Source organism: Colletotrichum gloeosporioides (assembly GCF_011800055.1).
Source record: "Colletotrichum gloeosporioides strain Lc1 chromosome Unknown consensus_8, whole genome shotgun sequence".
NCBI lineage: Eukaryota > Fungi > Ascomycota > Sordariomycetes > Glomerellales > Glomerellaceae > Colletotrichum > Colletotrichum gloeosporioides.
In genome coordinates this window covers 138,016-164,168 of record NW_025544653.1, presented here as the reverse complement: position 1 = coordinate 164,168, position 26,153 = coordinate 138,016, and the positions used below count along the sequence as shown (strand labels likewise).

Sequence of the window (26,153 nt, the reverse complement as noted above, 5' to 3'; positions counted from 1 at the left end):
ACCGAGACATCGATCATAAGGTTGCCGCTCGGTGAATGATTGATGGATCAAATGTCGGCATTGACTCAGCCCAAGACCGCACCGAGACCTCGGATGATAAACCACACGAGAGAGACATCTATTCACCCGATACACACTCAAGAAATGATTCAAAATTTCGTTATTATTCCTCAGTAAGCCGGAGTACAACACCCGGTGAATCACTGACCCCATGTAGAATCATCAGAAGCGACAGTAAGTGCTGAGGTATCATCATCGCGCCACAACCTTAAACCCCCAGGAAAAAGAAAGAATCTTTCAAATAGATATCATCGTGAAAACCAAGTTACTCATGAGAAACCCCCCATTTACAAGAACAGGGCGCCAACGGCAGCGGCACCAATCAGACCCAGGCCCTTGGGTGAGACAACGCCCGCGGCGTTCGGGGTCTGCGTGGCGCTGCTGGAACCGCCGTTAGTGGTGGTGGGGTTGCTGTTGCTGTTTCCGCTGCCGCTGCCGCCGCCGGACGATGTGGGAGAGGATCCACTGCCGCCGGCGGCGCCGGGCGTGATGGTGGTAGTCAGCTGCGAAGAAGCAGTGGGCCGGGTGGCCGTGACGGAGGGAGTGGTTGAAGCGTAGGACGCGGTTGAGGTGTACGTCGTGCTGGCGAAGCCGCAGGTCCTCAGGATGTCGTTGATGTCTGTGGCGTTCGTGTGAGCAGCCACTCTCTAACGTTCAAAGACAGAAGTAACTTACCATCGAGGTCGTCGCGGTCGGTGACGTTCTGGTCCATGCAGCTCGCACAGAGGGCGGCGTAGGACGAGACGTTGATGCTGGAGTTGGTGCAGACGCACTGCGCCTCGAGGCGGTTCTCGGTCAGGTCGTCGGTGACCTGGTCGTCGTCAACCTCGCAGGTGCGGCCGAGCTCGTAGATGGGGTTGCAGACGGCGCGGCACTGGCTGGGGATGTCGTCGCTGTCGAGCTGGAGGTCGGCCTGGACGAAGGCGGCGGCGACGAGGGAGAGAGCGACGTGGGAGAAGTGCATGTTGGCGGTGTTTTTTGTTGGTGGTGCTGAATGAGACCTTTGGTGTGCGGGTGTGTGTAAGTGAGGCTTGCTTGAGACTATGAGATTGATGATGATGAGAAAATATCAGCCAGCAAGGGGCGGGATGATGCTTGATATATAACCTTATCCAAATTCTCCTAGGAAGCCTTCTCGAAACACAAACACAGGGGGGAAAGAAGAAAATCAAACAACACAGGCGGCAGAGCAATGTCTCGGGCAGCGACCGCCGCTCATCGTCACTTGGAGGCTTGGGTCTTGGTTGGTTTCTTGGCGTCGACGGTCTCCATCTTGGCCCATCCAGCGCCCTCCCACTCAAAATTGCAGCTATTCAAAAGTGGAGTTCCGATGAGCAAAGCCAAGAAACGCTCACAGATGCCCCAGCCTCAATCGACGACTCAGCATCCCGGCTGTGGTATACTAGGTAATGATTCTGTTGTACCGATAGTTCTCGCTGCGTGAAAGTGAAACCCACTGTAAAGAGTGTTAATATTCAGTAAAGAGTACAATTACCTAAGATAAACACTACCTATGTGTTCCCGTCAACCTTGCTGGGCCATGTTGCGGATGCCCCGAATTTCGCGTTTCTTTTCAAGCTTGTTGTTGCCCACCCGAGAGCCCCGAATCCCCAGGAAAGCTTAATGCGATACACTGGACCCCCTGCTGTCCCCTTGCGGCAGCGATGGACATACTGACACAGAGTGATCGGTATGTAGAGAACGCATACTGTCTTCTACAGTGCGGCACCCGTCTTTACAGCGCAGCACTCTGCGGAGGCCCAAAGAGGGAATGTGTCGCGTGCCACAGTCGGCAGCATTGTTTTCGCGGAGATGACCGGAACCTGAGCGCTCATGGCTGGGTAATGCCGGCTGGGTGCCGGACAGGACCCCGGAGGGCTGACAGGAGGCGCCAAGACATTTTACATACTCTCTATTACAACGATACAATATGGTCAAAAAATAGAATCCTTCCTCGCTGTTATGTGGTAGACGGCAATTGCCCAGATGCAGGAACACGCGTCCGCGACAATCGCATCGCCATCACCAGAAGCCAGCAGCTCCAGTAACCCTTCATGAAGAAACATGTTTTGCGCCTGTCATCCAACCCAAAAAACTTAGGTTCGGCCCATCACTTGAGACGACAACCACTCGCCGCCGGCATATCCCCGCCAAGACCAGCAGAGCCACGGCGGACACGCATCTCTCTCGCTGTGGCCCAATCTCACAGCGGCCTCAGTGTCCGCCACGCACCGCCCGGGAAAAAGATTCAATTGTGAGCTGTCCATGTTTCACACTGTCCTCTTGGCGCATGGCCGCGGAGATGGAGCAAGCCCCAGCATTCTCTGGACTCTCGTTCGCTGTGCTGCGGAAAACTTGGGTAGGGTGCTTCCCTGTGGAACGGGGGTTGTACCGTGTGCCACCGGATGACGCCGGCCAACGGATGATCGACACCGCGTCCTGCCCCCGGGGGCTTTTGGCAAATCAACGCACCGGCTTGTTGCAGCGTAGAGAGAGTTCTTTCCAGGCGTTGCAATTGACTGGATTCTCCTGTTGCCCCTCCCCAAATCACCCACAGCCTAGGGAGGCTGGAGACAGCGTCGCAGCGGGGCGGGCAGGCGGACCTTTTTGTTGTGCCTCTCTCCTCAGCTGGACTGGGGATGTGAAGCTTGACAGCAGGTGCGGATGCTAAATTTAGGACCTTCAGCATGCATTTTATGTCTTGGCACGCTGAAATTCGCACCAACATGTGGATTCCACTGCAAATAACACTCAGCGAATTGACTTTCGGCAGGCAATGAAGAAGCTGCGACATTTTGTTTTTTATCTTGTCATCTGGTGGAGATTGAGAGAAGCGTGGAAACTTCTGCGAGTCCCAAAAAGCGTCGTGAGATTCGTCAATCGTGGTGCCGCAGGTCTGCAGATCTCCCCCGCCAGTCCACGCAACGCGCCAAGATGCTAGTCATCGCCTCATTAGATGCCTTTTCGTTGTACGCGCAATGTGACCTGCAGTCCATGATCCAGATCGTAGGTTCAAACTGTGAACTATTATTAGTAAGTTGACCGCTGCTTGACGTACTTTCCAGCCTTGTGAATGTGGCTGTGATATCTTTCCCCTCGATAAATGGATCTTTAGAAGTTTCCGTGATGAATTCATTGGCTATTACACAGAGAAGGCCTGAACTATGACTGTAAAATATCATTTTACTTTTGCACTTTTGGATGTCACTTGTAAGGCTGCCATATGTGAGGTGCAACAGCTATGCTTGTCCCAAGCGGCTTTCTTGAATCAATCTAAACTACCTATCAAGAGCCCTCATTTACATGTACGAGCCCCAAGATGTGACCAAGGTATCTTGTGTTGAGGTGCATCGTACCCATCGTGTAAGTTGCTACGGATACCTGAGGATGTTAAGCTGCTGCCTCCAGGTATCCACACACAGCAGGTACGACCAGCTTAAGGGTACCAGAAGAAAGCCCAGGCATCGCCGGGCTCAAACTCGCCGCCGGTGTCCTGGGCGAAGTAAGTCGTTCCAAGCGTCCACAAGTGAGGGAGGACCGCAAAGGCTGCGTGCTTGTTCGAAACGCCAGCAGTGGGCGCAGGAACACCTGGCATACGGTTATTTAACTGTTCATAATCGAGCTATTTAGAACGGGGGCATACCTGGGAAAGCAGCATCGACCATGATGTTGATGCGATTCTGGAGGTCAACCCAGGCCTGCATGATGTAGGCGTGCCCAGCGATGGTGATGGCCTGGGCAAAGGGGCGCGCGGCGGTGTGGAACTTGGGGTAGAAGTTGGCGCTGAAGCGCGCGTTGGGGGTGAGGCCGCGGGTCTCAAGCTCGGAGTCGCGCTTCTCAACGGCTTTCAGATGTGTTAGCGGCGTTGCTGTGTAAAAGGAGAGGGTTGAGCTTACCGGTGTTGTCGTCGAAGTGGATGGTAGTGCCGACAGACTCCTCGACGGCGTACTCGCGGGCGGGAACTGCTCGATTCTCAGTGCTGCTCTCATCTATCTGATACGGCGAATCTGACTTACGAGACTGGACATCAGTGATCTCTCTGGCGTTGTTCTGGCTGCTGGGCTCCGTCGGGATAGGCCCTGAAATGTTGAGCCTTTCGGAGATCTCAGAAAGGGGTGAGTGCTACTTGTCGTCTCAAGCTGGATTTATACCAGCCTGTTTTCTTTCCTCAATTCTGTCTAAATTGGGGATCTTCAAAATTCATGATCTATATTAGTGTATGTTGCACCTTTTCGGCAACACACATTTGCCATGATGAACCTTTGAACCCAGTGGCACAGTGCCATATGCTGTGTAGAAGATCCGGACATCAGACAACAGAAGTGTACAAATATCACTGAGACCTAGACTCCGGTAGGGAACGCTGGAACCCTGAGGTATCAAGATGTATTTGATTTGAAAAACAGGCAGGTGACTATGTGAACCGCAAGCCTTCACTGTTCACTCTCCCATCCGGGAATCCCAACTCAATCGGCAATCAATTACAATCAGAGCCAGAGTATGGTGCCAGTTGGAGCTCAGTGTTCACGCGGTTAAAAACACGGCTAGCGGTCGCCATTCGAATAATCCCTTCGCTATCATTACTGTTGTAGAAGAACCTGGTGTATGTGTTGGCATTCTGTCCATCGTTGCCGGTTGCTGAACAGGTAAGCGTTTCACCAATAACGAGGGTGGGAGGATTTGTTTGGCAAATCAGAGGAGCTAATGAAAGTCGGAGAACTTGAGATGGTGTAAACCCGTTCAGAGGCCGCGTATCGGCTTCGAAAGGTGCAGATATAGCGACTGTTTCGCCGTTACTCTGAAAGACCTGGCCGGAGGTGAGGTTGATGTCGAACAATGCAGCTGGTGTGGCGTCATCCTTGTTTTTGAGATTAAAGCGATTCGGTCCAAGAGTTAATTTGGCACCCTGTAGGATTCCTGGAACTGTCACCTTGAGGCAGACGTTCCGAGCGAATATCGGAGTTGACGAAGGGGAAGAAGCTTGAGTTGCAAGTGTTAGGACTTCTTAGAAATACACAATGGCTAATTACCTGGGTAGAAGGACATACTGGTGGTGGAACTAGAGGTTAAAATACTTAGCTGGGTTGATGTGGTGCTGATTCCAGAGCTGCTCGACATGCCGCTAGTGCTGATGGATGTACTTTGAGTGCTTGTCGTGGACGAGACGACACTGATAGTCGTCATGGACGAAGCAGTACTGGTGCTGGCTGTTGTGCCGTCAGAGCTGAGGGACGGCGCACTCTGGGTACTGATTGTAGACAGAAAGTCGTTGGCGCTGGTGGGAGTTGAAGAAGAGCCGGAAGCACCACTACTCGTGCCCGCATTCGCTTCGCTCGTCGAGCTTACAGCTGACGAAGCGGTCTGGGAAGATCCCGTGGCGGAATATGTTGATGGACTTGCTGTGGAAAGTGATGTTGGACTTGCTATGGGTACCTCGCTTGACGACCTTACCGTTGACGATGTTCTTGAAGAGGCATCAGAGTTGCCCGTCCCTGCAATAATGTCACTACTACTTCCGGTACCATTGACTGTCTCCGTGCTTTGTGTAAGGCTAGTAATTGATGAAATCCCGAACGCAGAGCCAGCTGAGACTGCTGCCGAACTAGTCATTGTCGTTTGAGCAGATGATGACGCAGTAAGGGGTGCACTCAAGCTCAGGGATCCAACACCGAACGTGGAAGCTGTCGTGAAGCTTTGAGGCTGAGCATTTGTTTGTGAGTCTGTGCTTATTGTAGAAGCAACCATCGAGGTGTTGGTGAACAGAGGATTTGATAGTCTGGAGCTCGTTGCGACCGGGAATGGTATGTCTGGATCAGATGAGGCCTGCGCCGAAGATATCAATGCCACAGGAGTCTGTGAGTTGGCGTTAAATGTCTGAAATGATAACTGGACCGAGTTGCTTGTTGTTGAAATAGCCACTTCAGAAGACACGACTGTTGGTGGCGCGGACGTAGGAGAGTCGACGCCTGACGGGGGAACCGGAGAAGAGGCAGTGGATACGCCGGTTTCCTGAGATGGATGATTAGTAGGAGCTGAATAAGTTGGCGATGAGAATGAATTTCATACAGTGGCGGCATTGCTGCTCGAAACCATCGTTGAGGTCATCCCTGATCCTGTGGTTGGAGAAGAGGAGCTCGTGAAGTCCATGATGGTCAAAACGAATTGCAAGACGGGCACAGGAGACTCGACACGAGCCGTAGCTTGACGTTTGAGCATCGGCAATTGGCTTGAGTGGAAGCCATTACCGGAGTGCTGCTTGAGCCCATCGTCTTTGTGGAAGCAAAGTTGTTAATATACGTTTGCTGGCCAAGAATCCCCTTAAGCCTGGACTGCACGTACCTACATACACACCGTCGTTGGTAGCATGCGCGAACTGAAGACCTATGATGAATGCTGCGAAGGCCACGGCTGATACCATCGTGGTCCAATGCAACGAGCTGAAGCACGCGCTAAGGAAACTTTGATCTCGAAACCAGATTCGCGAATCAAGCTAGTAGGGATACTGCGGGCTTAAATCTTCGTTTGTCCGTATTTGAGAGACATTGTGTGGGCAGGTTGCCATGTTGTGGTAGGCTCAGGAATCCACAATCACCACCCCTGACTTGGAGCCAAGCCATGTCTTAGTGAATTGTACTACTAGCTAGTAAATGCTGTCACTAGTACAACGGCTCGATAGAACATGTTTTACCGGAGGAATGAGTATTTTGTAAGTTAACCGACCAATTTTACTGGAGTCACGACGAAAGGCGGGTTTCCAGCAAACATGCTGCCTCCGCCCATTGCCGAAGAGTATCTTTCAAAGAGAAACACGAGTTTTTATTCCCAGAGGCGGGAGGCGCTCACCTCTGATCGTTCACCGTCTATAAGTTTATAATCTTAGTACTTTATGGAAGATTGCAATCAAGAACTCACCAGCAAAAGTAATTCAATGACGAATTTTGTCGCTCTTCGAAGCCGCAAAAAACAATTCGACGTTGGCCTGATTCGAACAGACGCTCCCGAAGGAACAAGATTTCTAGTCTTGCGCATTAGACCACTCTGCCACAACGCCGGAAGATCCCTGTTGCTTGATGCATCCAGGGGTGGAGATGATGGATATCCTGCCAAATCGCGGTCAAGATCCATGGAGCGGGACCCTCCGACTCGCCACCACCAGTCTTCGCCCATTCTGCCCGACGGGAATCGCCAAACGATGAAGGCAAAACTACGACGCAGACAGCCGGGACCCGTTATCCTGTTGATGATACCCAGGCCGGTCAAAAGGTCTTGTGATGTTTGGGCATAGGAAGGGAATTGAACATGTTCTTTGTCTTGGCTTCACCAAGTTACGTTTCGCAAAGGTGGGCTTGAAAGTAAGATGTATCAAACTGATCTTGGTATAGGACGTCAACGGTCCTCATCAATGCTCTCGTTGGCTACAACAGATTCTGCGGCAGATGAAGGATAAACGAAATTCGTAGCGTCGAAGGCTCACGCACCCGCATGTACTCCTTTCCTGCTGGTGACAAACGAGCGGCCAAGGCGCGTCTGCAAGTTTCTCAAGATGACTTGATCGCATAGGTCACAGAATGTCGTCGTCAACACGGGAGTACAAGCAGTAATGCCGGTTGATCCATGTCGTGATTGATCGACGTCCGGGGTTCTAGTCCAGACTCTCGGGTTTTTGATCCGATCCATGGTTCAGACTCGCGACACACTTTTTCAGGTACCGTGAATACAACTTGTTCAAGATCGTCACAATGAAGAGACAGGCAGACTTTGCCGACAACCGCGTACTCGTTCTTCCAGGCTGGGAAGTCTGCCCCTGTGGCTAGAGATTTGGTGCCAATGGTTAGGCGGGCGAGTTGCTCGACGTTGAGTTCAGAAAGGGCAACGTTGGCGCTCACAGCGTCAAGCTGGTGTTTCTTGTGGCAAACTTTGTCATCGTTGTTCGGTGATATTGACTCATGCTCTATCCCGCCGGCGATATGAACCAGGGCGTCTTGAGCAGATGTTTCCGTTTCGTGTCTTGATTAAAGCGCCGACTGCTGGTTTACATGGAGTTGCAAGGTCTTAACAGCCTCCTGTCTGAAATGGATGGCGAATAATTGCGATCTTAACCCGTTGTCCGCAGCTTCCGATCTACCGTCCGATGTTATCGCGGCGTTGCCTCCAGACGAAGTAAGCTCGCTGTGTGCGCCGCCCAGGCGGGTGTCGGCTGGTCCGGTTGCAAAAAAACGTCCGTCAGCCCAAAGTCCATGCTGTAGGGCTGGACTAGCTGACTCGGCGCAACGGGCAGATGAAGGGACGACGACCGGGCGCCGATGGGCGAGTCCATTCAGATCCCGCGGCGTTTGCAAAGGACGTCGCTGCTGGCTGTCCTGATTATCCTGCGGCATCGGCGGCCGCTGGTGTGCCTGCTGGTGTGCCTGGATGTGGAGCGAAGGGATGCCTGCCGTCCGGTCTTTGGAAGGTTGCGTCGCCGCAGTCTCCGATGTTGTTTCGTTTCGGACGACGCAGTGACGGGCTCAAGGTGCGCGCACCGGAGACAGCAATTGCTTCCGTTCCTGCCGTGTCCGCCGCCGCCGCTATGAGCCGCCATCAATCGCTATGAACTTTTGGTGGAGGACTCGGATTGACGAATGCGACGCAGTCGGTGAGCGTAGCACCCGGCGCTGGCGGATCGCTACAGGGGTGGATGGGTATGTTGGGCTCTGAGGTTACAACTAGCGAAGACATTTGCAGCCTTTGTGGATAAATGATCGTTCGCTTCACGGGTGGATGAGCCGATCCTAGGATCTTAGCTGAACATCATAAGAGACGGACTCTTCTGGCTTAGCTGCCGTCAACAACGTCGTTCAGAAAAAGAGACGACGACTAGAGCAGTTCGGACTTGGTGTCGTGCATTGGACAATCTGATGAGTTGCTAAGGTTCAGTTCCTACACGTGTAGTGAACAAGTGGTGGTGGGATGGAAGATGGGATGCTATTCTCGACCAGGCACATTGCGTGACGATTATGTTCAGCTGACAAATTGCGCAATAAGCCCGCCTTCTAAGGCATGCCTTCAGACGAAGGATACGAGCATTCGCGAGGCCGTTGGACTACTCGGAGGGTGCCTTTCGTCCAAAATTCCCCGCATAAGCCAAGATCTTCAGGTACCGGAACATCACGTTTCATGTCACGACGCACATCGTTACGGTGTGTAGACAACAGGTGTCAGTCAAGTATTGGGCGAAGAATAAGTATTGAACATTGAATGGTATGAACTTTGTACAAGAACATTGCAAATCCCAGATTGCGGGGTCAAGCCCTTTTTGAAACTTTCAGGTCTGGTTTCCAAGTCATCTCGTCTCAAGGCTGACCGGGTATCAGATGCGACTCCGACGTCTCTCTAAACTCTATTTTCCTGTTTAGAAGCGCTTGCGAAGAGCCCGCTTCGAGCTGCGGCGCTTGTTGCAGGAGGACTGTTTGTCAAGGTTTCGTGGTCAGCACAACGAACTCTTTTGAACTTTCTTAACGGTTTCAATCCGAACTCTAAGAGCAGAGCCTCGGACATATGGGACGTTGAGGGATTGGAATGACTTACGGCAGGGGCGGAAGGAGTGGCGCTGGGGGTGGCAGCGGACTCATCGGAGGCACCAGAGTTGCCAGAGGCCGGGGTGGAGGGGGTGGCGCTGGGGGTAGCAACGGTGGCGAGGGTGGTGGGAGCCGCGGAAGCAGCGGGGGTGGTAGAGCCAGAGCCGGAGCCGGAACCGGAGCCGGAGGTGAAGTCGACGCAAGACATGTAGGTCTGGCCGGCCTCAGCAGAGTCCCACCACCACTGAAGAACGCAGTTGCCGGCGGTGCCGCAGTTGGAGGGGAGGGAGTCGGGGAGAGTGACGGAGAAGGCGGTGTTGTTGGCGGCGACACCAGTCTTGGTAGAGGCGTAGTTGGTGAAAGAGATCAAGGGCTCGCCAATGACGGAGTTGGAGGTGGTGTCGACGACGGAGACGTTGGCAACACCGGTGTGGGGAGCACGGATCTCAACCTTGAAGTCGACGGTCTCACCAGGGGAGTAGCTCTGGACGTTGGTGTTGTCGGCGAACTTGTAACCCTTGCAGAGGGCGAGCTCGCACTTAGAGGCGTCGAGGCTGCTGCCGGCCTGCTGGGCGAGGCCCTGGATGTTGCCGTACGGGTCGGACTGCTCGGTGTTCCACATGGTGGTGCCGCAAGCCTCCTTGAAGGCATCACCAGCGACACGGGGGGTGGGCGAGGTGACCTTGCCGTGAGCCGAGACGGCGGCGACGAAAGAGAGAACGGTGACGATCTTGGACTGCATCTTGAAAGATTTCGGTGGTGATAGACTCGACGAAAGCGAAGGTTGCTGTTTCAAAAAAGGGAGTGAGAGACTGGGATTTGTCTTGCGATGTTGTAAAAAGCTCAAAAAGAGTGGCTTGTGGCTAGCACAGCTGTAAAGAGAGTGTGAAAGAATGAACGTGAATGGAATTTGACCGGATGGAATGAGACGCAGAGTTCAGATAGAAAGACAAGTAGAAAATCAGTGTGGCATGAGTAGGATCTTATACGGATGGATGGTGAGCAAACCCATCGCACCCCTATGCGAGCGGTCGTCGTCACTGCGCTGGTGTCATGGACGGCCCAGTCCGGACCCAGCCAGGGATCGGGATCCAATCTATTCGTGACGGCTTGTAGCGATAAAAGCTTTCAGGGGAGAGGAACTCATAGAGAGGACGGAAAGCCCAGGCCAGCGCTTGACCAGGCACGAAAGAAGAAAGACAGGCACACACCCTCGAGGGGCTGCTCACCGCGTGGTCCAACAGCCTTCCAAGAAGTTCTGGAGACCCAGACGCCCCAATTGCTCCCAGACTCGCGCAGATGCGATCCATCCGTGGTCCTGGAACATTGGACATGGCAGACCAACAACCCCGGACACCATCCGACCGAGGGAATACCAGCGATTGGTCCAGGCGCGGACAGGGCTCCCGTCTTTGGCTGTAGTCGCCCAGTTGTTTAATTTGAGTGAGGCCAGGTGGGCTCCTGTTGGACCGAGTCTTGCCCGTCTTTGGTCGGTGTCCCTGCGCAGACGCCCACGAGGCGTCCGTCATGATATAATCCCTGTCCGTCCTGCTCCTGACTGGGGTCGCTGAAACGGTACCATCACGCATCTTTCAGGCGGCTCCGCCGAGTGACCCCCACCAACACATCCTTTTCGTGCTGCCTCGTCCGTCTCCAAGTCCCCATCGTGCCGACTGAGCCTACTTCTTACTCCATCCCATCGTCGGTCCTCGGCTTTCTCATCTTCGATGACCTTGCGATGGAGATTTGGCGCCTGGGAACTCCTTGACGGAGGTAAATGGACGGTCGGACGGTGAAGGGAAGATGCTGCCAGTGCGGGTGACAGATCATGTTTGTTGCATCCACGTTCATCATCTGGAAATTTGGGTTGCCGTAATCGTCTGTTTCAAGAAGTTTCTCCCTTGGGACGCACATTCAGGAGTGACGTGAGTCGCTTATTCGTACTCGCTGGCTTGCCCAGGCACCGTTTGCTGTGGCCAGTCGACTGCAACGGGCGACCACATCGTATGCGGCATCCAGACCGGGCGCCGTCCTGGTTACCGGCGATACAAATTCACCCGTACTGCCGAATGAGTAATCTACCCGGTCCAAAGACACGCATGTGCAAGCCGGACGGCATCTCAGATAGAACGAGATCCTTCCGTGCTGCAACCTCGTTCCATCTGTGATCGACTACCGCAATTGCGCCTCTTCAGCCTCTCGACGAATCTGCCGACGCTCAGCGCACCATCAATCATCAATTTCAGACCGGACTTCGCCTGGGGCAGACTCCGCTGGCTTCCGTTTCGTTGGCTGTTGACCAGGAATACCGCGCGTCATAAAAACGCACATCTCCAGCGGTTCTCGAAATTTTCGTCCCAGTTATGGCATGCAGGTTGGGAACATGGTCTTCCAGGTCCAAGCCCAATCGTGTCGGTGAGCTCGTCGCTGGCTGATGGTTGGGCAAGGTGAGTGAGTGAGTGCGCAGGCAGCCTCTCAAATTCTCGTTTGTTCATTCTTCCAAGTTCCCCTTTTCGTCCGATCATCAACTGAACACATTGAAACTCACCCCCGTGCCCACAACGTGGATCCTCGGCAGGGTCAAGGGCGCTAAACCCTGCGACCGTAGCGCGGCCCCCCAGTGGTCCTAGTCAGCCTCCCTCCTGAGCCGTAAGATTGGGCCTCTTTAATCTTTTACCTTCAGGTGAGGAGGGGGAAGCGAGGAAAATCGGGAAGGAGGGGAAGGGATGAATCATGGGGAGGAGGGCAGGCTCCAGCGGTTTATGCGACGGAGAGTGTGGGAGATGAAAGGCCTTTAAAATTCATGGGATGAAGATGGATCCTTCTTGAACAAATAAATGGAAATGCTCGCCGCCCCCGGTAAAGGATTTTCTGATCCGCGCAAATCGGCTGCCGGCCGATCATATCGGCCGAGTACTAAGGGGTGAATGACGCCATGGGGGATTTCCGTTGTTTTTCGGCGGTCGGCAATGAGTAGCCGGAAGATACAGCCCGCGGGTTTTCAGCAATATGGTGGGTTCGGTCTTCGGACAGGGCGGGAGTTGAGACTTGACAGTGAAATAATCCAGTGGACTTCTGATCACGATTGAACAGAAATAAGAATGTTTAGATCACAACGAATTCCATTTCGATGTTGACCCAAATAGTTGATGGTGGGCGTGTGCAGATGAACACTAGCGTCCAATTAGACAAATCATAACCAACGTCTTCAATAGACAACACCTTTCTTTTTTCCCTTCAGATCGGCAGGATTTTATTATCGATACATGTTTTTACAAGACTCACTGGCGGGATGAGAGTTATTGGGTGAAGGTGTCGTTGTTGAGGTCCTCTCGCCAAGACGGCCAAGGCCAAGCCGTCGTTATTAACTGTCAAGGAAGAGCACTGACTGCCAAAAGCTTAGCTCCAAAGAAGCTTTTTCTGTCCATCATGTCGCTCATTGCACATCTTCATGTTTTCAAGAGAAATTCAACCCGCGAACTGATGAAAAGATCTCTCCGATCTCAATTTTCGTGTCCGGCGTTGAGCAGGTGACACAACATGTCGCTGGACACCAGCCACATAACGCCTCAGCGGATCCGTACTCACCCTGCCACAGACCATCGTCTCATCTGCAGTCCCTACTATATCCAAACCGCTCAACGCCGCAGACACCGAACGACACGCGGGGTTCGGGACCGTGTCTCTCTCACTGGCTGCAGGTTCGGCCCCGTCTTGTAGCCGCCGCGTCACCCGACGCAAACACCATTTCTCTGACATCGCTTCTGCAGCTGCCACCCCACCAAGGGGCAAGCTGAGTGGTTTCTTCGGCCGTAAGCCAATCCTTCGGCGCAATTGCTGTGCGTGTTACGGGCTTTCAAATCGATGTTCTGACCGGGAATGTGGAGACCTTAATTGCCGGGCGACTTATCCAGAGCGCCAAGAGAGGAAATATTCGAGTGACACAGTCTCTATTAGATCTTAGTCGACTGAAGCTATCTCAACCTTCTCAAAGGGTAGAAGTACTTGCCCGATGATTTTAAGGGTGCAAATTGACCGTTTTTACAATATGAATCTCCATAGTTACTTCCCTACCTAGTTGCAAACTTCGCGGTGTTAAGTTGAAGTTGAGGTGGAGTACTTATGTGTTTAACAATCGTGTTAGGCTTATATCCTTACACAAACGGACAGCGCATTCTTAGCGTATACATGGAGTCATTTTTGGCGAGATTGACTCCGTTCCTGAAGAGTTTTGCTATTCGGGCGGGTAAAAGGCACAAACGACAAATGGGGTGACGATGGGTTTACGGGGTTAATATGAGGGGTGACTAAACTAACATAGATGACGACGACGGCGATAATAACAATAGAAATTATCACTATCATAAATCTTAGAGAAGAAATAATAATATTAACAGAAAATTATTTTACTATTAGGCCAGGAGTTCTATATCCGTTTAGCTAGAAGAATTTATCAAAGGATTTCATGTCTAGTGTTATCGTAACGTATGGATTCATGAATAATAAGCGAAGCTAACTAAAATCAAAGAATTACACCTCTGATTCGTCGTATATTCCCATGAATAAATACTGCACTGCAACGGTCGGCCGTGCCTTGTTGTTGATAGCTCTAATCCCAGGTAAAAGTACCTATTCCAGAGATGAACTATCGCTCATAGACCAGCCGCTTGGTAATGATATCGGAGGAAGTCGATAACCTTAACTTGACTACTAGTTCCTATGTTCAATTAGAAAGGCTCTTCGATTTAACTTTCGGAGTCATCCGTGGTTTCTGCGGGTGACTCCATCATTGCGGAACTGCCCACTCAAGCCGTCTTGGCAGATGCCCCCATCATCACGGCCCGCGTGGGATGTTTTACAAGCCTTGCCCAAACTCTAAGATATTGCCTAGACTTAAGAACAGATCAGAGAATATGTCGATCTGTTTGCACAATTTATTTTGCTTTTCGGCCGCCGAGACGCTACTTTGAGGTCCAACACACAAGTTGACGATACCCAACCTCAACTAGGCTCGCAGGTTTCCATCTCAAGAGTGGCGCTGTTCACCAAGGGCAGACTTTGCCAAGTGAAAGAATATCTCGAATTATGAACAGGCTAAATAAACAATTTCTGAATAGACCGGCCAGCCATAAACGCAGCGGTCTTGGCGCTGTTGCCATTTTATTTCCCCGAAACTCTGAGTCTCAACGGGCAGAATTCAGGCCCCCCTACTGGAATGAGAGTATGGAACAGACTAACAAAACATGGAAGCTCGGAATTTCAAGCATCTTAATCATTGCACAATCTTCTAGTTTGCTATCCTATCATCTCTAAGTGAATATAAGTCTTTGATCTATCTAGACTCATTTTCCGGGTTCTTCCGATCTAGGAGCAAGATGGTCGATGGACCCAAACGGATCGTCCAGAGTCTGATCAGAAAGTGCGCGGAAGATTCTGTTATAAACTTCAACCTTCCCATTCAGTCCCCCAAACAAAGCGTCCAGGCCACGCTGCATGCCACCTCCGACATGAATACCGATCTTCTTGCGCCAAGCAGCAGTCTTTGGTATAAACTGCTCCATCGCAGCTCTGAAGAACGCCTTCTCACGGCCACCATGAACCTTGCAAGACGGGTGAATATCAAGGGCTGTCTGAACCACGTCCGGATGCCAGTACACATGAGAAAGCTTCTTTCCCCATGTTCCGGCGACAAAATCCTGGAACTCGCCGCTGTGACGCGCAAGGTCAACTTCGGTTATGATGTCTCGGATCAACACGTCGGCGTCGGTAGAGTCGGGTGGCAAACCAATCAGCATGAGATCATTGCCGTAGCCTGTGAGAATGTGCTTCTCCTTGATGAGACCGCTGCGCATCAAGGCCGTCAAAGTAATCTGGATGTCTACTCGCTCTCTCTCTGCGGTACCCAAGGCTCGCATGGTCTCGGGAACCGCATTGAGGAGATCCTTCGCTGATAGCTCAAGGCGGACGAGTGGAATACCCAGAAAATCCGCCAGTTCCTGGGCTTCTTCGTGCTCATTTCCCCAAGGTGACCCGGCACTGTAGGCCGTCACCTTGAGGCCGGCACGAACAGCAAAGGTAGTGACCGCGCCCGAGTCGATCCCTCCAGAGAGGAGAGAGGCAACTTCTTTGTCGGACTCGGTAATCTCAGAGACTGCCTTCTGCACGGCGGAGACAAAAGCGGAACCTGCTTCGTCGTAGTCCGTGATCCTGGGGCTCAGGGCTGAGAACAGAGGGTCTCTGCGCTCTTGAGTGCTCAAAAGCCAGCCGTTTCCATCTTTCTTGAGTTCGAAATAGGTATGCGGAGGCAATTGAGATACTCCTTGAAAACTCGTAGTGCTGTCGCGGTTGATCACAGTGGGATCGACGAAGCCAATGGGCATCCCCCACTGCGAGCGCGCAACATTCAGAATGAACGGGTTGCTGCCGACAGCCCATGCCCGGGACGTCGTGTTTTGTACGGCATACAGAGGTGGGTTGTTCATGGCTGCCGTTTGAAACCGAACGAGACCGGCTTTGACTTCTATGGAAGTAGCCCACTCGTGAAAGTCTCTGGGGGTAGCGTCGCCATCGAGCCAGGTGTATGCGCCGGAAGTCAGTGCCGTGCCCTGACCGTAGACTCTTACTCCTGAAGCGGTAGTGTGCTGGTGTGACTTTTCGAGAGACGCGACCGCCAGGTTGCTTAGCAAGATCCAAGATGGAACAGGCTGTGCAACTGAGCTCGAGGCACCATTGGAAGACGTGACAGCCATCTTCAATCTAGGGGGTTTGGTATGAAGGCCTAAGAAGTGGAACAAGATAGTTTTCAAATAGGGATGCGTGTGACAACTACGCTGTGCTTTGTGGTGTTTACCTCCAGATGATGATGGAGTCAAATACATATACTTGATCTCAAGTAGAATGTCATGGAAGAGCAGACATGCACTCAACGGATTCACATAGTAGCGGTCGCATCATTGAGAAGAACTCACGGAATGAATTGCGCCAAGCAACAGAATGTCTTTCGGCGCTTCTTGTCACCGCAAAGATCCAGTAGGGTTACAGCGCAGCCGAGGCGTAGTCTTGCGTAACAAGCACAACTCGCAACATGGTCCTTCTAAGAGTGTGACAACTCTTGCATCGATGCACTATATGCTCGGCACGCCAGGAACTTTCTACTACATCCCCCACTCACAAAGTAGACTCAATTGAGTTACAAGATCGAGTTGAATCATGTGCGTCCATGAATAGTACTATGTCCGATATCCGTTCAGGGGTTGGTAGATGGTGGTTGTGATCAACAAAAGGAGAGTTCCATTGCATTGCGTATTGACATGACTCGCTCAAATTGTCGCGGACCCGAAGTCCTTCTGCCGGCCGATCTGTCTAGGATTCAGCTATGGCGCAATCACATTTTTTGTTGTCGCAATCGAAGCGAGACCAGCTTACAAATGGTGCTTTGTGTGTTGGCAGTGCGTTCGTTGTATGTCTTGAGTTGCATCCGGCGGGGAAATTGGGTATACGCGGTCTTGGAAGTGTCCGTGGCAACATGTCAATATCGCGCCCTTTGAGTTCCCAATGCAGTTTCCTCGATCGGAGCCGCCCGTCAGGGGAACCTCTGTATTTCACGACTTTGGCTCTCTGGATGTTTGGCATCAGACAATGCGTCTAGCAATAGTTATCGATTCTTTTTGTAGTTACTGAATCTTTGGACAGCCGTAACAATGACTGCCGCCACCGCAAACGAAAAGCCTCTTCAACAACTGGACAACAACCTATCAAGCTCGATTCCCGACAGCAACAGCACCGAAAGCCACGATGATGCGGCACAGCACGACGCGTCCGACCCGGGGCCTCCTCCGGACGGAGGCTTCCAGGCGTGGTCTCAAACTGTCGTCGCTCATCTGGTCATGTTCAACTCTTGGGGATACATCAATTCCTTCGGGTTCTTCCAGTCTTACTACGTCTCTGCGCTAGAAGTTTCCCCCTCCGCAATCTCATGGGTCGGCTCAGTTCAAATTTTCCTCATCTTTTTCGTCGGCACCTTCTCAGGGCGCGCAACCGACGCTGGGCACTACCGAAAGGTGCTAGTGGCCGGACTCTTCCTTCAACTTCTTGGAGTGTTCATGACGTCGTTGTCGACAAAGTACTGGCAGTTATTTCTCGCCCAAGGAATCTGTACAGGGCTTGGCGATGGACTGACGTTTTGCCCGACGATTGCGCTTCTAGCGACGTATTTCGTCAAGAGACGATCGATGGCTATTGCCATAAACGCCTCGGGTGCCGGCAGTGGCGGAATATTCTTCCCTCTGATTGCCCAACAATTACTACCTAAAATTGGATTTGGCTGGACGGTCAGGGTCATGGGATTCGTGATGCTGTTCAACACAGTCATCATTCTCGCTTTGGCTAGAACGAGACTGCCTCCAAGGAAATTGGGACCAATCGTTGAATGGTCAAGTTTCAAAGAACTTCCTTATGCATTATTTTGCGTTGGGATGTTTCTCAGCTTCTGGGCAATCTTCTTCGCGTTCTACTACGTAAGTGCACTTCTCTCCCCGCATCTAATCAGGAATCTAACACCCTGCAGGTCCCGACGTACGGCCGAACGGTGATTGGTGTCTCCTCCACGACCTCGTTAACGCTTCTGCTTGTTATGAATGCAGTTGGTATACCAGCACGTATCCTTCTAGCTGTGCTGTCGGACAAGTTTATTGGTCCAATGAGAACGTTGATTTTGACCACGTTTTTCTCGGGACTCCTACTCTATTGCTGGGTTTCAGTCAACTCAGAGGGCCGACTATTTGCGTTCTGCATCATCTATGGATCTTTCGCTGGAGGGGTTCAGAGTGTTTTTCCAGCGGCCTGCTCCGGGTTGACAACGGACTTGAAGAAAATGGGTATGAGAACAGGAATGGTATTCACTGTCGTTTCCGTCGCTTGTCTGACAGGTCCTCCCCTGGCTGGTGCACTCATTGAGAGGGGCAATGGCGACTTCCTGTACGCGCAAGTCTTTGGGGGATCTGCTCTCATGGGAGGGACTTTGGTTCTGCTCGCGGTTGCAATCTCAAATGGCGCCATCTCTTTGCCTCACTTGCGCAAGTAGAAGCACACACGTATCAAACCTAGTCGAATCTACATAATCTAACCATTGCATTGCGAAAGGTTGTCCTTACTCGTGATCCGTGTTTCCATGTCGTTCTTCTCTCCCTGCGGCGGTTAATGCGCCCAGGAGATACTCCTCCACCAAGCTCAGTCCAAAGATGGGCACCTCACTGCAGATCAGCGCATAAGCGGTTATGAGTTTGAGGCCATTGACACAATCAGCAGTAGCTGCCCCTCATTGGCAAGGGTCATACCTCCGGATGCAAGGTTTTATCCGCAGGAGACGGAGAACGAAGATTGAGCCATATGTTGCTCGGGTTGCGACGAGATTGGCGCCGAGCTTCCGGGCAGATCCCCATCGGAACCTTCGATTTGCATTGCCCTTGGCAAATTTCGGGCGCAGAAGAGCAGGGCTGCTGAGGTGGTGGGCGGACAAAACCCCCGAAGTTATGGTTGCATTCGGCGGCCCGGCCCATGTGCACCTGTGGCGGTATGAGCAGGGGTTACTACGACCTCTGAAAATCGTGAGTGTTACGCGTACAAGATTCGACCCCCGGAGATTCTCCTTTCGCCGCCAAAGAATGCCGGTGGGCAATGTCGCCAAAAATGATGTTGTATTGCATACAGACATCGAGTCATTCAAAGGTCGTTTCCAGTGCCAATGCAACTAGGATCGGTCGAGTTGCCTCGGTGAACTTTGTGCGCTCCCAGAACACGGCAACTCAAGTTCACAAGTGCTAAAGTCCGGAATGAAAGACTTTTGTGATTGACTGCCGGAATTACAGGAGTTGTCAATGCCTCTTGATGCTTCCAAGAAATCTTGGCCAAGTTGCGCGCCTTAGACACTGGCACATATATGAAGGGATTCCTCCGGAGTAAGGGGCATCCGTCGCAGAAACTCAACCCCATTCAAAGTTCTTTTCAAAACAATTGCCCAATTTGCGTCAAAATGAGCTCTTCCTCAATCTCAGAGTTGTACAGGGATGTCCCCAAGGCCGACTTGCGCACTATCAAGTTCGAAAGCCTCTTCGACAAGGACCATGACTCCCTAGAAGCTTTGATCAAGGCTTGCGAAACAGACGGTTTCTTCTATCTAGACCTTCAAGCGACTGGATCTGAGAAGTTCTGGAAAGACTTGAAGGAGATAGACGAAGTCACCAAGAACTGGTTCTCGCAGTCCACTGAGGTCAAGCTCAAGACTCCCACAGTGTCTCTTGCCCATGGGTGAGTTGTCCAGGCTCCCAAATAAGCCTCTATCACACTCGAATAAAGCAGAAGCAGCATTGACTAAGTGAAACTAGTTTCAAGGCCTTGGGTAACCAGTCAGGTTCCGTTGAGGGACATCACGATGGGTTTGAGGCTCTTAAGGTATGTATCCGCAGAAGGGAAGAGGAAGCTGTGACTAACTTGTCAGATCGGACGACACGAGCTAACTGGCCGCTGGGCCCTTGCTTCGGTTGTTCAAGACAACCTACGGCTTTTTGATCAATTCACTGCTTCTTGCCATTTCATCCTCAAGCTCCTACTTGACTGTCTCTCTGATGGCTTGGAGCTGAAGGGACAGGCTCGTTTGGACACTAGTCATCGTGATGACAGTCGATCCAAGAGCACTCTTTACTTCCTCCACTACCCTCCTGGGAGTCAAGACATCAAGAACGTTGGACAAAACATGCACACAGATATCGGCACACTCACTCTCTTGTTTGCGCCGCAGTGGGGATTGCAGGTATTTTCTCCGGCAGATGAGGCCTGGACGTATGTCGAGCCGCGACCTGGACACGCCATTGTCAACGTCGGTGACACACTCCGCTTTCTTTCCAGAAAGCGATTTCGTTCGGCCCTGCATCGCGTGCTGCCGTTGGGAGGTGTGCAAAATGAGGATCGCTACTCTATTTCCTACTTCTTGCGGGCCACGGACTCAACTGAGTTCAAGGACAGCAATGAAGAAGAGTCGGATGCAAAGCAGTGGTACCTGAAGAAGTATGAGATGTATGAGTTGCCTCACGCCATCCAGAAGGAGCAAACTGTTCTATCTGGCGGAATGGCACAGGAGCTTAGGGCATCGTTCTAAGCTACATCACTGCTGGGGGATTTGGGATTTGGGATTGCAATGCAAATTTGATTTGATAGTCAGTCATTACCTATCAGCGCAGAAATGAACACACTCCTTCTTTCATGTTGCAATTCCCCAGTAGCAATGACAATCGTAAGCCAATGGCATAATTCTAATCATCAACTCATGGTTAACCCGGATTTGCGAGTTTCGATTTGAGTAACTGAGTCTTTGATGTGCTACGCAAGTCTTCTATTCCCCATAAGCTTTCTTTGACAGGGCCAAATTCAATGTCTCACGAGACGATTTGGGTTGCCGTTGCACGCGGCAATGGCGGCATCGTGGAAGAATTGAAGTCACCGAAGAAGAAACCATAATAAATTACGGTAGTCAAGGAGATGATATCGCCATACTGATACGACCGTATGATGAGTTGTCAAGACTTTTGCCTAATCTTGATTGAGTTGATGCAGTTTGAATCCCGGGATCGATGCAACCTTCGGAAGGACAAGCCAAGCATTGATTACGCAATGATCAAACGAGGTTGCGCATAGTCACATTGCAGCTTGAACATCCAGCTGCATAGCCGCTAATACAACCTTCTGCTTGGCGGCTGAAGATCTTGTCTTGCCGCGGGATCATGGTTGCGCGCCTTGTTGGGCTCGATCAACTTCAGGGCAGGACCGACCCCATGTTGCCAAGTAGATGGACCAACGTAACCACAGATCACAAAAGAAACGCATATAACCTTGTAAGATTATGAATTTGTCATCGACCCCCGAGAGCCCGAAGTGTTACATTGCTTGAGCAACCCATGGTTAGAATCACTTTGAGTAAGGTTGACGTTAGCGGTTGCATCTCACCTTGACATGAAGGATGATCATGACTCGCGAAATTCCTGACGTCTTCAGACTCATAGACACTGACCAAATCCACAACCAGATAGTGCATCGTTGTCAAAAATTGGATTGTTAATCATCTAAGTTGACGTTCAGTTGGACCTGATATTTAAGCTCTTGGAGGGTAAATAGACTGACGCATACACAACGCCATCTTCACACAATCCTCTCAGCTCTGATCGCACGTCAAACCAATTCAATTACAATTACCCGTACCTTACCAAACAAACAACATGCCTGCTGTAACTCCCGACAACAACTCTGGCCTGGAGCAAGCCAATCTCCACACGTTAAACTTTCGTTCTCTTGTGAACAAGGATGAAAAGTCACTTTCGACCTTGCTGTCTGCATGCGAGAATCACGGCTTCTTTTACCTTGATCTTAGGGACTGGGACTCTGGCTCCATGCTCAAGAACTATGAGTCTGCCGGTCAGATTATGAAACAATGGTTCAACCAGCCGTTGGATGAGAAATTGAGAACCGACACCATCTCTGACGCCCATGGGTATGGCTACCACCGTTACGAATTGTCTGATCCATATTGACGATTCAAGTTACAAACCACCTGGCGTTCAGTCTGGTGTCAACGAGAATACACGCGATGGTTTTGAAGCTTTGAGGGTACGTTCCGACTGAAGGCTTTGTCCGGATACAAGACACTAATCATGAAGCAGATCAGTCGCGTTCATCTGCTTAACCATAGCCATCTCCCTGGCGTGGTGACAGAAAACTTTGACTTGTTCAAAACGTTCCAGCTCTCGGCCCACTTCGTATTGAAGACGTTGCTTACGCGCCTCTCCGATGCAGTGGGTCTGGAGGGAAAAGAGCGTTTTGAGGAGTATCACCCGGACGATATACCTTCCAAGAGCACGCTCTTCTTCTTGCATCATCCCGTCAGTGATGCACTCTAAGACAAGACTGCCCGGGGCCACAATGCCCACACTGACGTGGGGTCTTTCACCCTTCTCTTCAACGAACAGCCTGGCCTACAGGTTGTTTCGCCCACGACCAACGACTGGGAGTACGTGACCCCAAAGCCAGGGCATGCTATCATCAACGTGGCCGACACGCTTCGTTTCATGTCCAAGCGACGATTCCGGTCGGCAATGCATCGTGTGCTGCCCCAGGGGAACAAGATGTCTCAGGATAGGTACTCCACGGCCTACTTCTTACGGGCTGGTGACAGTGTCGTCTTTCAAGGCATAAATGGGCAGTCGGTCACAGCAGAGGAATGGTTTCTTAGCAAGTATCAGAGCTTCAACAAGACGATCCAGGAGCAGCGCTTGGACTCTATTGCTACCGGAGGAATGGAAAGGGACCTTGGAGTGGCTATTTGAGTGGCTATTTGATGTCTGCTTGCAAAAGCCAAATCTTCCCTTGTCACTAGCTAGGTAGGAAGTCTCAACACTGACTAAACGTGCACATTACCTATCTTCACGAACTTGAGCGAGAGTAAAGAAATCGCACATCATTCGCAAAACTATTCGACGTCACTTCCAAATAATGGGCAAAACATGGATCCCGTTGAAGAAAAGCTGAGGCTGTGTGTAGAGCTCCATTAGGGTCTTCAATTGTTCCAGCATAGTAGTTGCGTCTTGGCTGATCTAAACTGCATGGAACTCTTCACTCTGACTCCGTTTGAATCGCCAAGAGCAGGAGGGGTTTATGCAGGAAGCCCAAGTTCTTGTTTTCACGGTCCGAACCGTTACGCAGTTCGGCTAGCAAAGGCATCATGTGGAAATAAGCTCCCACTATGGTTACCACGTTAGTTCCGGGGTCATTGGGGTCCAAGGGTAGGACAGATGAGGAGCCTCAGCGTCCCACGATCAAATGTGATATCTGCACGTCGGTGCATGGAGCGGCCTAGAGTCTGAAGAAAGATTAAGGTTTGCGCTCGCATGGAGCTAATGGCTTGAGCTCCTTACTAATTATGCATTCGTGTGATCTCCATCGAAACTACTACCCTTTCGGGGCAACCCCCGTGGTTGACAGACAACGCAGTTTCATGAATCGCAGACCAGCGACTCCGGGGATGATTAGCCGGATTTCCCGCACCGCACCTTGCCCTACCTATGATGCAAGCTGAATTTGACACAAACCCTTGACGAATTCAGCCCGTCGGAGCCGGGACGAAAGCCGAAGGCCTCTTTGATCTACCACGGACACGCCTAATGCAAGTCATGTGGGATAGGAGTCAGTGACCGGAATACCAAGACGGCGAGAGAAGTCAGCAGATGCTTCACAAGGCCGAATGTAACCGGCCTGGGCCTAGGTCAGGAAAGATCGCTCACAAACCTGAATCATATCATCCGCAGCGTCATAGGTTGAGGCAATCTCGCCATCTGCATGCTACGATGCAGTTGGCATGGAGCATATGACAAAAGAAGGGCGTCGAAGAAACGTCGACGAAAGAGTACGTCGGACACTGTAATTGGTCACCCAAGAGCGATATGATGAGACAACGAAAGAATATCTTGGACTTTCATTTCTCGTTTCCTGAACTCACGTTTCTCCTCGCATGTCTCTTGACTGTTGGCCAACTCCGCAGAATTCATTCCAAGTTTTCTTCATAGCAATCTTCAACATGGTCCACTTGCCTGAGCCATTGGCGTCTTTCGAGCGCGTTCCTCTTCTCTTTGATCATCCATCTCCTCTTCATCTCTTGCCACGCCTGTCGAAGCATGTTGAAAAAAGCAGCCCCGCTCCGGTTCAAGTCTGGATTAAGCGGGAAGACTGCTCATCAGGGATTGGATTGGGAGGCAACAAGGTCCGAAAGCTGGAGTACGTGTTTCCTTCTGCTTTAAATGACGGATGCGACACCATCGTCACCACTGGCGGGGTGCAGAGCAATCACATGCGACAAGTGGTTGCCGTTGGGAACCGCCTGGGTCTCAAAACACTGTTGGTGCCCCAGAACCCACCAAAGCTCAACCCTGAGGCATACGATGTGAGCGGCAATGTGCAGGTGAACAAGATCCTTGGAGCGGAGTATACTGCGTCAGGCGTCACTCTCGAGGAGGCCGCCGCTAGCCTTCGTTCCAATGGTCAAAAGCCGTACATCATCTCTTCTGGTGCCTCGTCTCATCTGTACGGTGGCTTGGGCTTTGCACGTTGGGCTTTCGAAGTGGTGGAGCAGGAGCAGAACCTTGGCGTCTTCTTTGACTTTGTGGTCGTTCCCGTCGCTTCGGGCGGGACGCTCGGTGGAATGCTGGCCGGGTTTAAGCTTGCGGATCGCCTGCAGTCCTCATCGTCCAACAATCCAGCCAAGAAGACTCGCGAGCGCAAGGTCATTGGTATCGACACGTACAACAAGCCGACCGGCGTTCTTGAAGCTTCAATCCTCGAAATTGCCCAGAGAACTGCTCGGCTCATTGGACTTGCGGATGGAGTTGTGAAACCTGAAGATGTTTTGCTGGACACCAGATACAACGCCGGCACCCATTCGGGCTGGAGCGAGTTGACAGCTGAAGCTGTTAGACTGTTGGGTCGGACGGAGGGAATTGTCGCGGATCCAATCTACTCTGGGCGCGCTGTGGGTGCGATTCTTGACAAGGTCAAATTGGGGGAGTTTATTGGAGGAGAGAATGTGCTGTTTGTACATACGGGTGGGCAAGCTGCTTTGGGAGCCTTTCCTAATATGATTTAAGGGAACAATACGGTAACTCTCATAGCATGGGGAGACTCAATCCAAAGTTCTGTGCTGCTTGCGAGACCAATAGTTATGCTTTGGAACTCGTTCTACGACAAAAGGCTGTTGATTTGATATGCTGTCTGTTGAACCCCAATACCGCCCCTTGTTCAACGTTAAGTTCGCGAGGTGTTAAAATTGCTGATGAAAGAGGCGTAAGTAAGTGAAGGCTGCACATTCAACTCCTTGCTCGGCGACGTCGCCGAAGCCTACACCCTTACCCTGCAGCCTGTTCGGACCCAACGGACCTCCGTCAAGTCTTTCCTTCATCAGGCGAGCCCACAATTGAAACATGCTTTCTGTACTTTCACGCGATGCAAGGCGTCATTACAGGGTTCGAATGACGCTTCTGCTGGGGGGATGCCGCTATTCCCCGCCGGAAATTATAACTTGCTCCAGGACGGTGAAGTTTACACCTTTGAACATAGACCTCGGCACTTATACCACTTTCGAACAAGAGAGGCATTTACGCCTCAATCGGCGTTGGCCACGTTGTTAATGGGGCAAATCCGACCTTCGTGCTCCTTGATGTCTAGTTCGCTTGCGCCCGCACACTTGAGCGAAGGACTTTTGAATCATCTTTCTAAGTAGTCGTGTAGGTATCATCACTGAAGTACCGATCCAGATGTTGATTCTCTGGAAATAAGAACCAACTCAAGGTACGCACGGGCCACAAGGGTTCAAAGAGCCGTTGTGGCCCGTGCTTGAGTTGCCGACTCAGTTCCCTGCCCGAGCCCGACCGGGTTGATAGCTGAAGAAGTTGAGAAGCATAACTCCAAGTACTTTCATGTTATTTGGCTTCCCTTAGACCTAAA

General features: G+C 51.5%; 8 protein-coding genes across 8 annotated transcripts; 4 read left to right on the top strand and 4 right to left on the bottom strand.

The window, feature by feature from the left end:
- Nucleotides 1-347: 347 nt before the first annotated feature.
- On the bottom strand, nucleotides 348-1,024 carry GCG54_00010384 (uncharacterized protein; the record flags this gene model as incomplete). Its single annotated transcript, XM_045410309.1, has 2 exons — nucleotides 348-679; nucleotides 736-1,024. 2 exons carry the CDS (start codon nucleotides 1,022-1,024, stop codon nucleotides 348-350), a joined length of 621 nt encoding a protein of 206 aa, XP_045270207.1.
- Nucleotides 1,025-3,496: 2,472 nt separating this feature from the next.
- On the bottom strand, nucleotides 3,497-4,313 carry GCG54_00010383 (uncharacterized protein; the record flags this gene model as incomplete). Its single annotated transcript, XM_045410308.1, has 5 exons — nucleotides 3,497-3,648; nucleotides 3,704-3,904; nucleotides 3,957-4,022; nucleotides 4,077-4,164; nucleotides 4,305-4,313. 5 exons carry the CDS (start codon nucleotides 4,311-4,313, stop codon nucleotides 3,497-3,499), a joined length of 516 nt encoding a protein of 171 aa, XP_045270206.1.
- A 5,138-nt stretch (nucleotides 4,314-9,451) lies between these two features.
- On the bottom strand, nucleotides 9,452-10,359 carry GCG54_00010382 (uncharacterized protein; the record flags this gene model as incomplete). The annotated part of the gene is made up of 2 exons (XM_045410307.1): nucleotides 9,452-9,505; nucleotides 9,628-10,359. 2 exons carry the CDS (start codon nucleotides 10,357-10,359, stop codon nucleotides 9,452-9,454), a joined length of 786 nt encoding a protein of 261 aa, XP_045270205.1.
- A 4,600-nt stretch (nucleotides 10,360-14,959) lies between these two features.
- On the bottom strand, nucleotides 14,960-16,366 carry GCG54_00010381 (uncharacterized protein; the record flags this gene model as incomplete). Its single annotated transcript, XM_045410306.1, has 1 exon — nucleotides 14,960-16,366. One exon carries the CDS (start codon nucleotides 16,364-16,366, stop codon nucleotides 14,960-14,962), a length of 1,407 nt encoding a protein of 468 aa, XP_045270204.1.
- A 951-nt stretch (nucleotides 16,367-17,317) lies between these two features.
- On the top strand, nucleotides 17,318-18,699 carry GCG54_00010380 (Aspyridones efflux protein apdF; the record flags this gene model as incomplete). Its single annotated transcript, XM_045410305.1, has 2 exons — nucleotides 17,318-18,133; nucleotides 18,184-18,699. 2 exons carry the CDS (start codon nucleotides 17,318-17,320, stop codon nucleotides 18,697-18,699), a joined length of 1,332 nt encoding a protein of 443 aa, XP_045270203.1.
- Nucleotides 18,700-19,647: 948 nt separating this feature from the next.
- GCG54_00010379 (Oxidoreductase vrtI) lies at nucleotides 19,648-20,769 on the top strand (the record flags this gene model as incomplete). Its single annotated transcript, XM_045410304.1, has 3 exons — nucleotides 19,648-19,922; nucleotides 20,000-20,066; nucleotides 20,113-20,769. 3 exons carry the CDS (start codon nucleotides 19,648-19,650, stop codon nucleotides 20,767-20,769), a joined length of 999 nt encoding a protein of 332 aa, XP_045270202.1.
- A 1,114-nt stretch (nucleotides 20,770-21,883) lies between these two features.
- On the top strand, nucleotides 21,884-22,987 carry GCG54_00010378 (Oxidoreductase vrtI; the record flags this gene model as incomplete). The annotated part of the gene is made up of 4 exons (XM_045410303.1): nucleotides 21,884-22,155; nucleotides 22,205-22,271; nucleotides 22,325-22,543; nucleotides 22,568-22,987. 4 exons carry the CDS (start codon nucleotides 21,884-21,886, stop codon nucleotides 22,985-22,987), a joined length of 978 nt encoding a protein of 325 aa, XP_045270201.1.
- A 1,247-nt stretch (nucleotides 22,988-24,234) lies between these two features.
- GCG54_00010377 (1-aminocyclopropane-1-carboxylate deaminase) lies at nucleotides 24,235-25,296 on the top strand (the record flags this gene model as incomplete). The annotated part of the gene is made up of 1 exon (XM_045410302.1): nucleotides 24,235-25,296. The coding sequence occupies one exon, from the start codon at nucleotides 24,235-24,237 to the stop codon at nucleotides 25,294-25,296; it is 1,062 nt and encodes a 353-aa protein (XP_045270200.1).
- Between the last annotated feature and the right edge of the window lie 857 nt (nucleotides 25,297-26,153).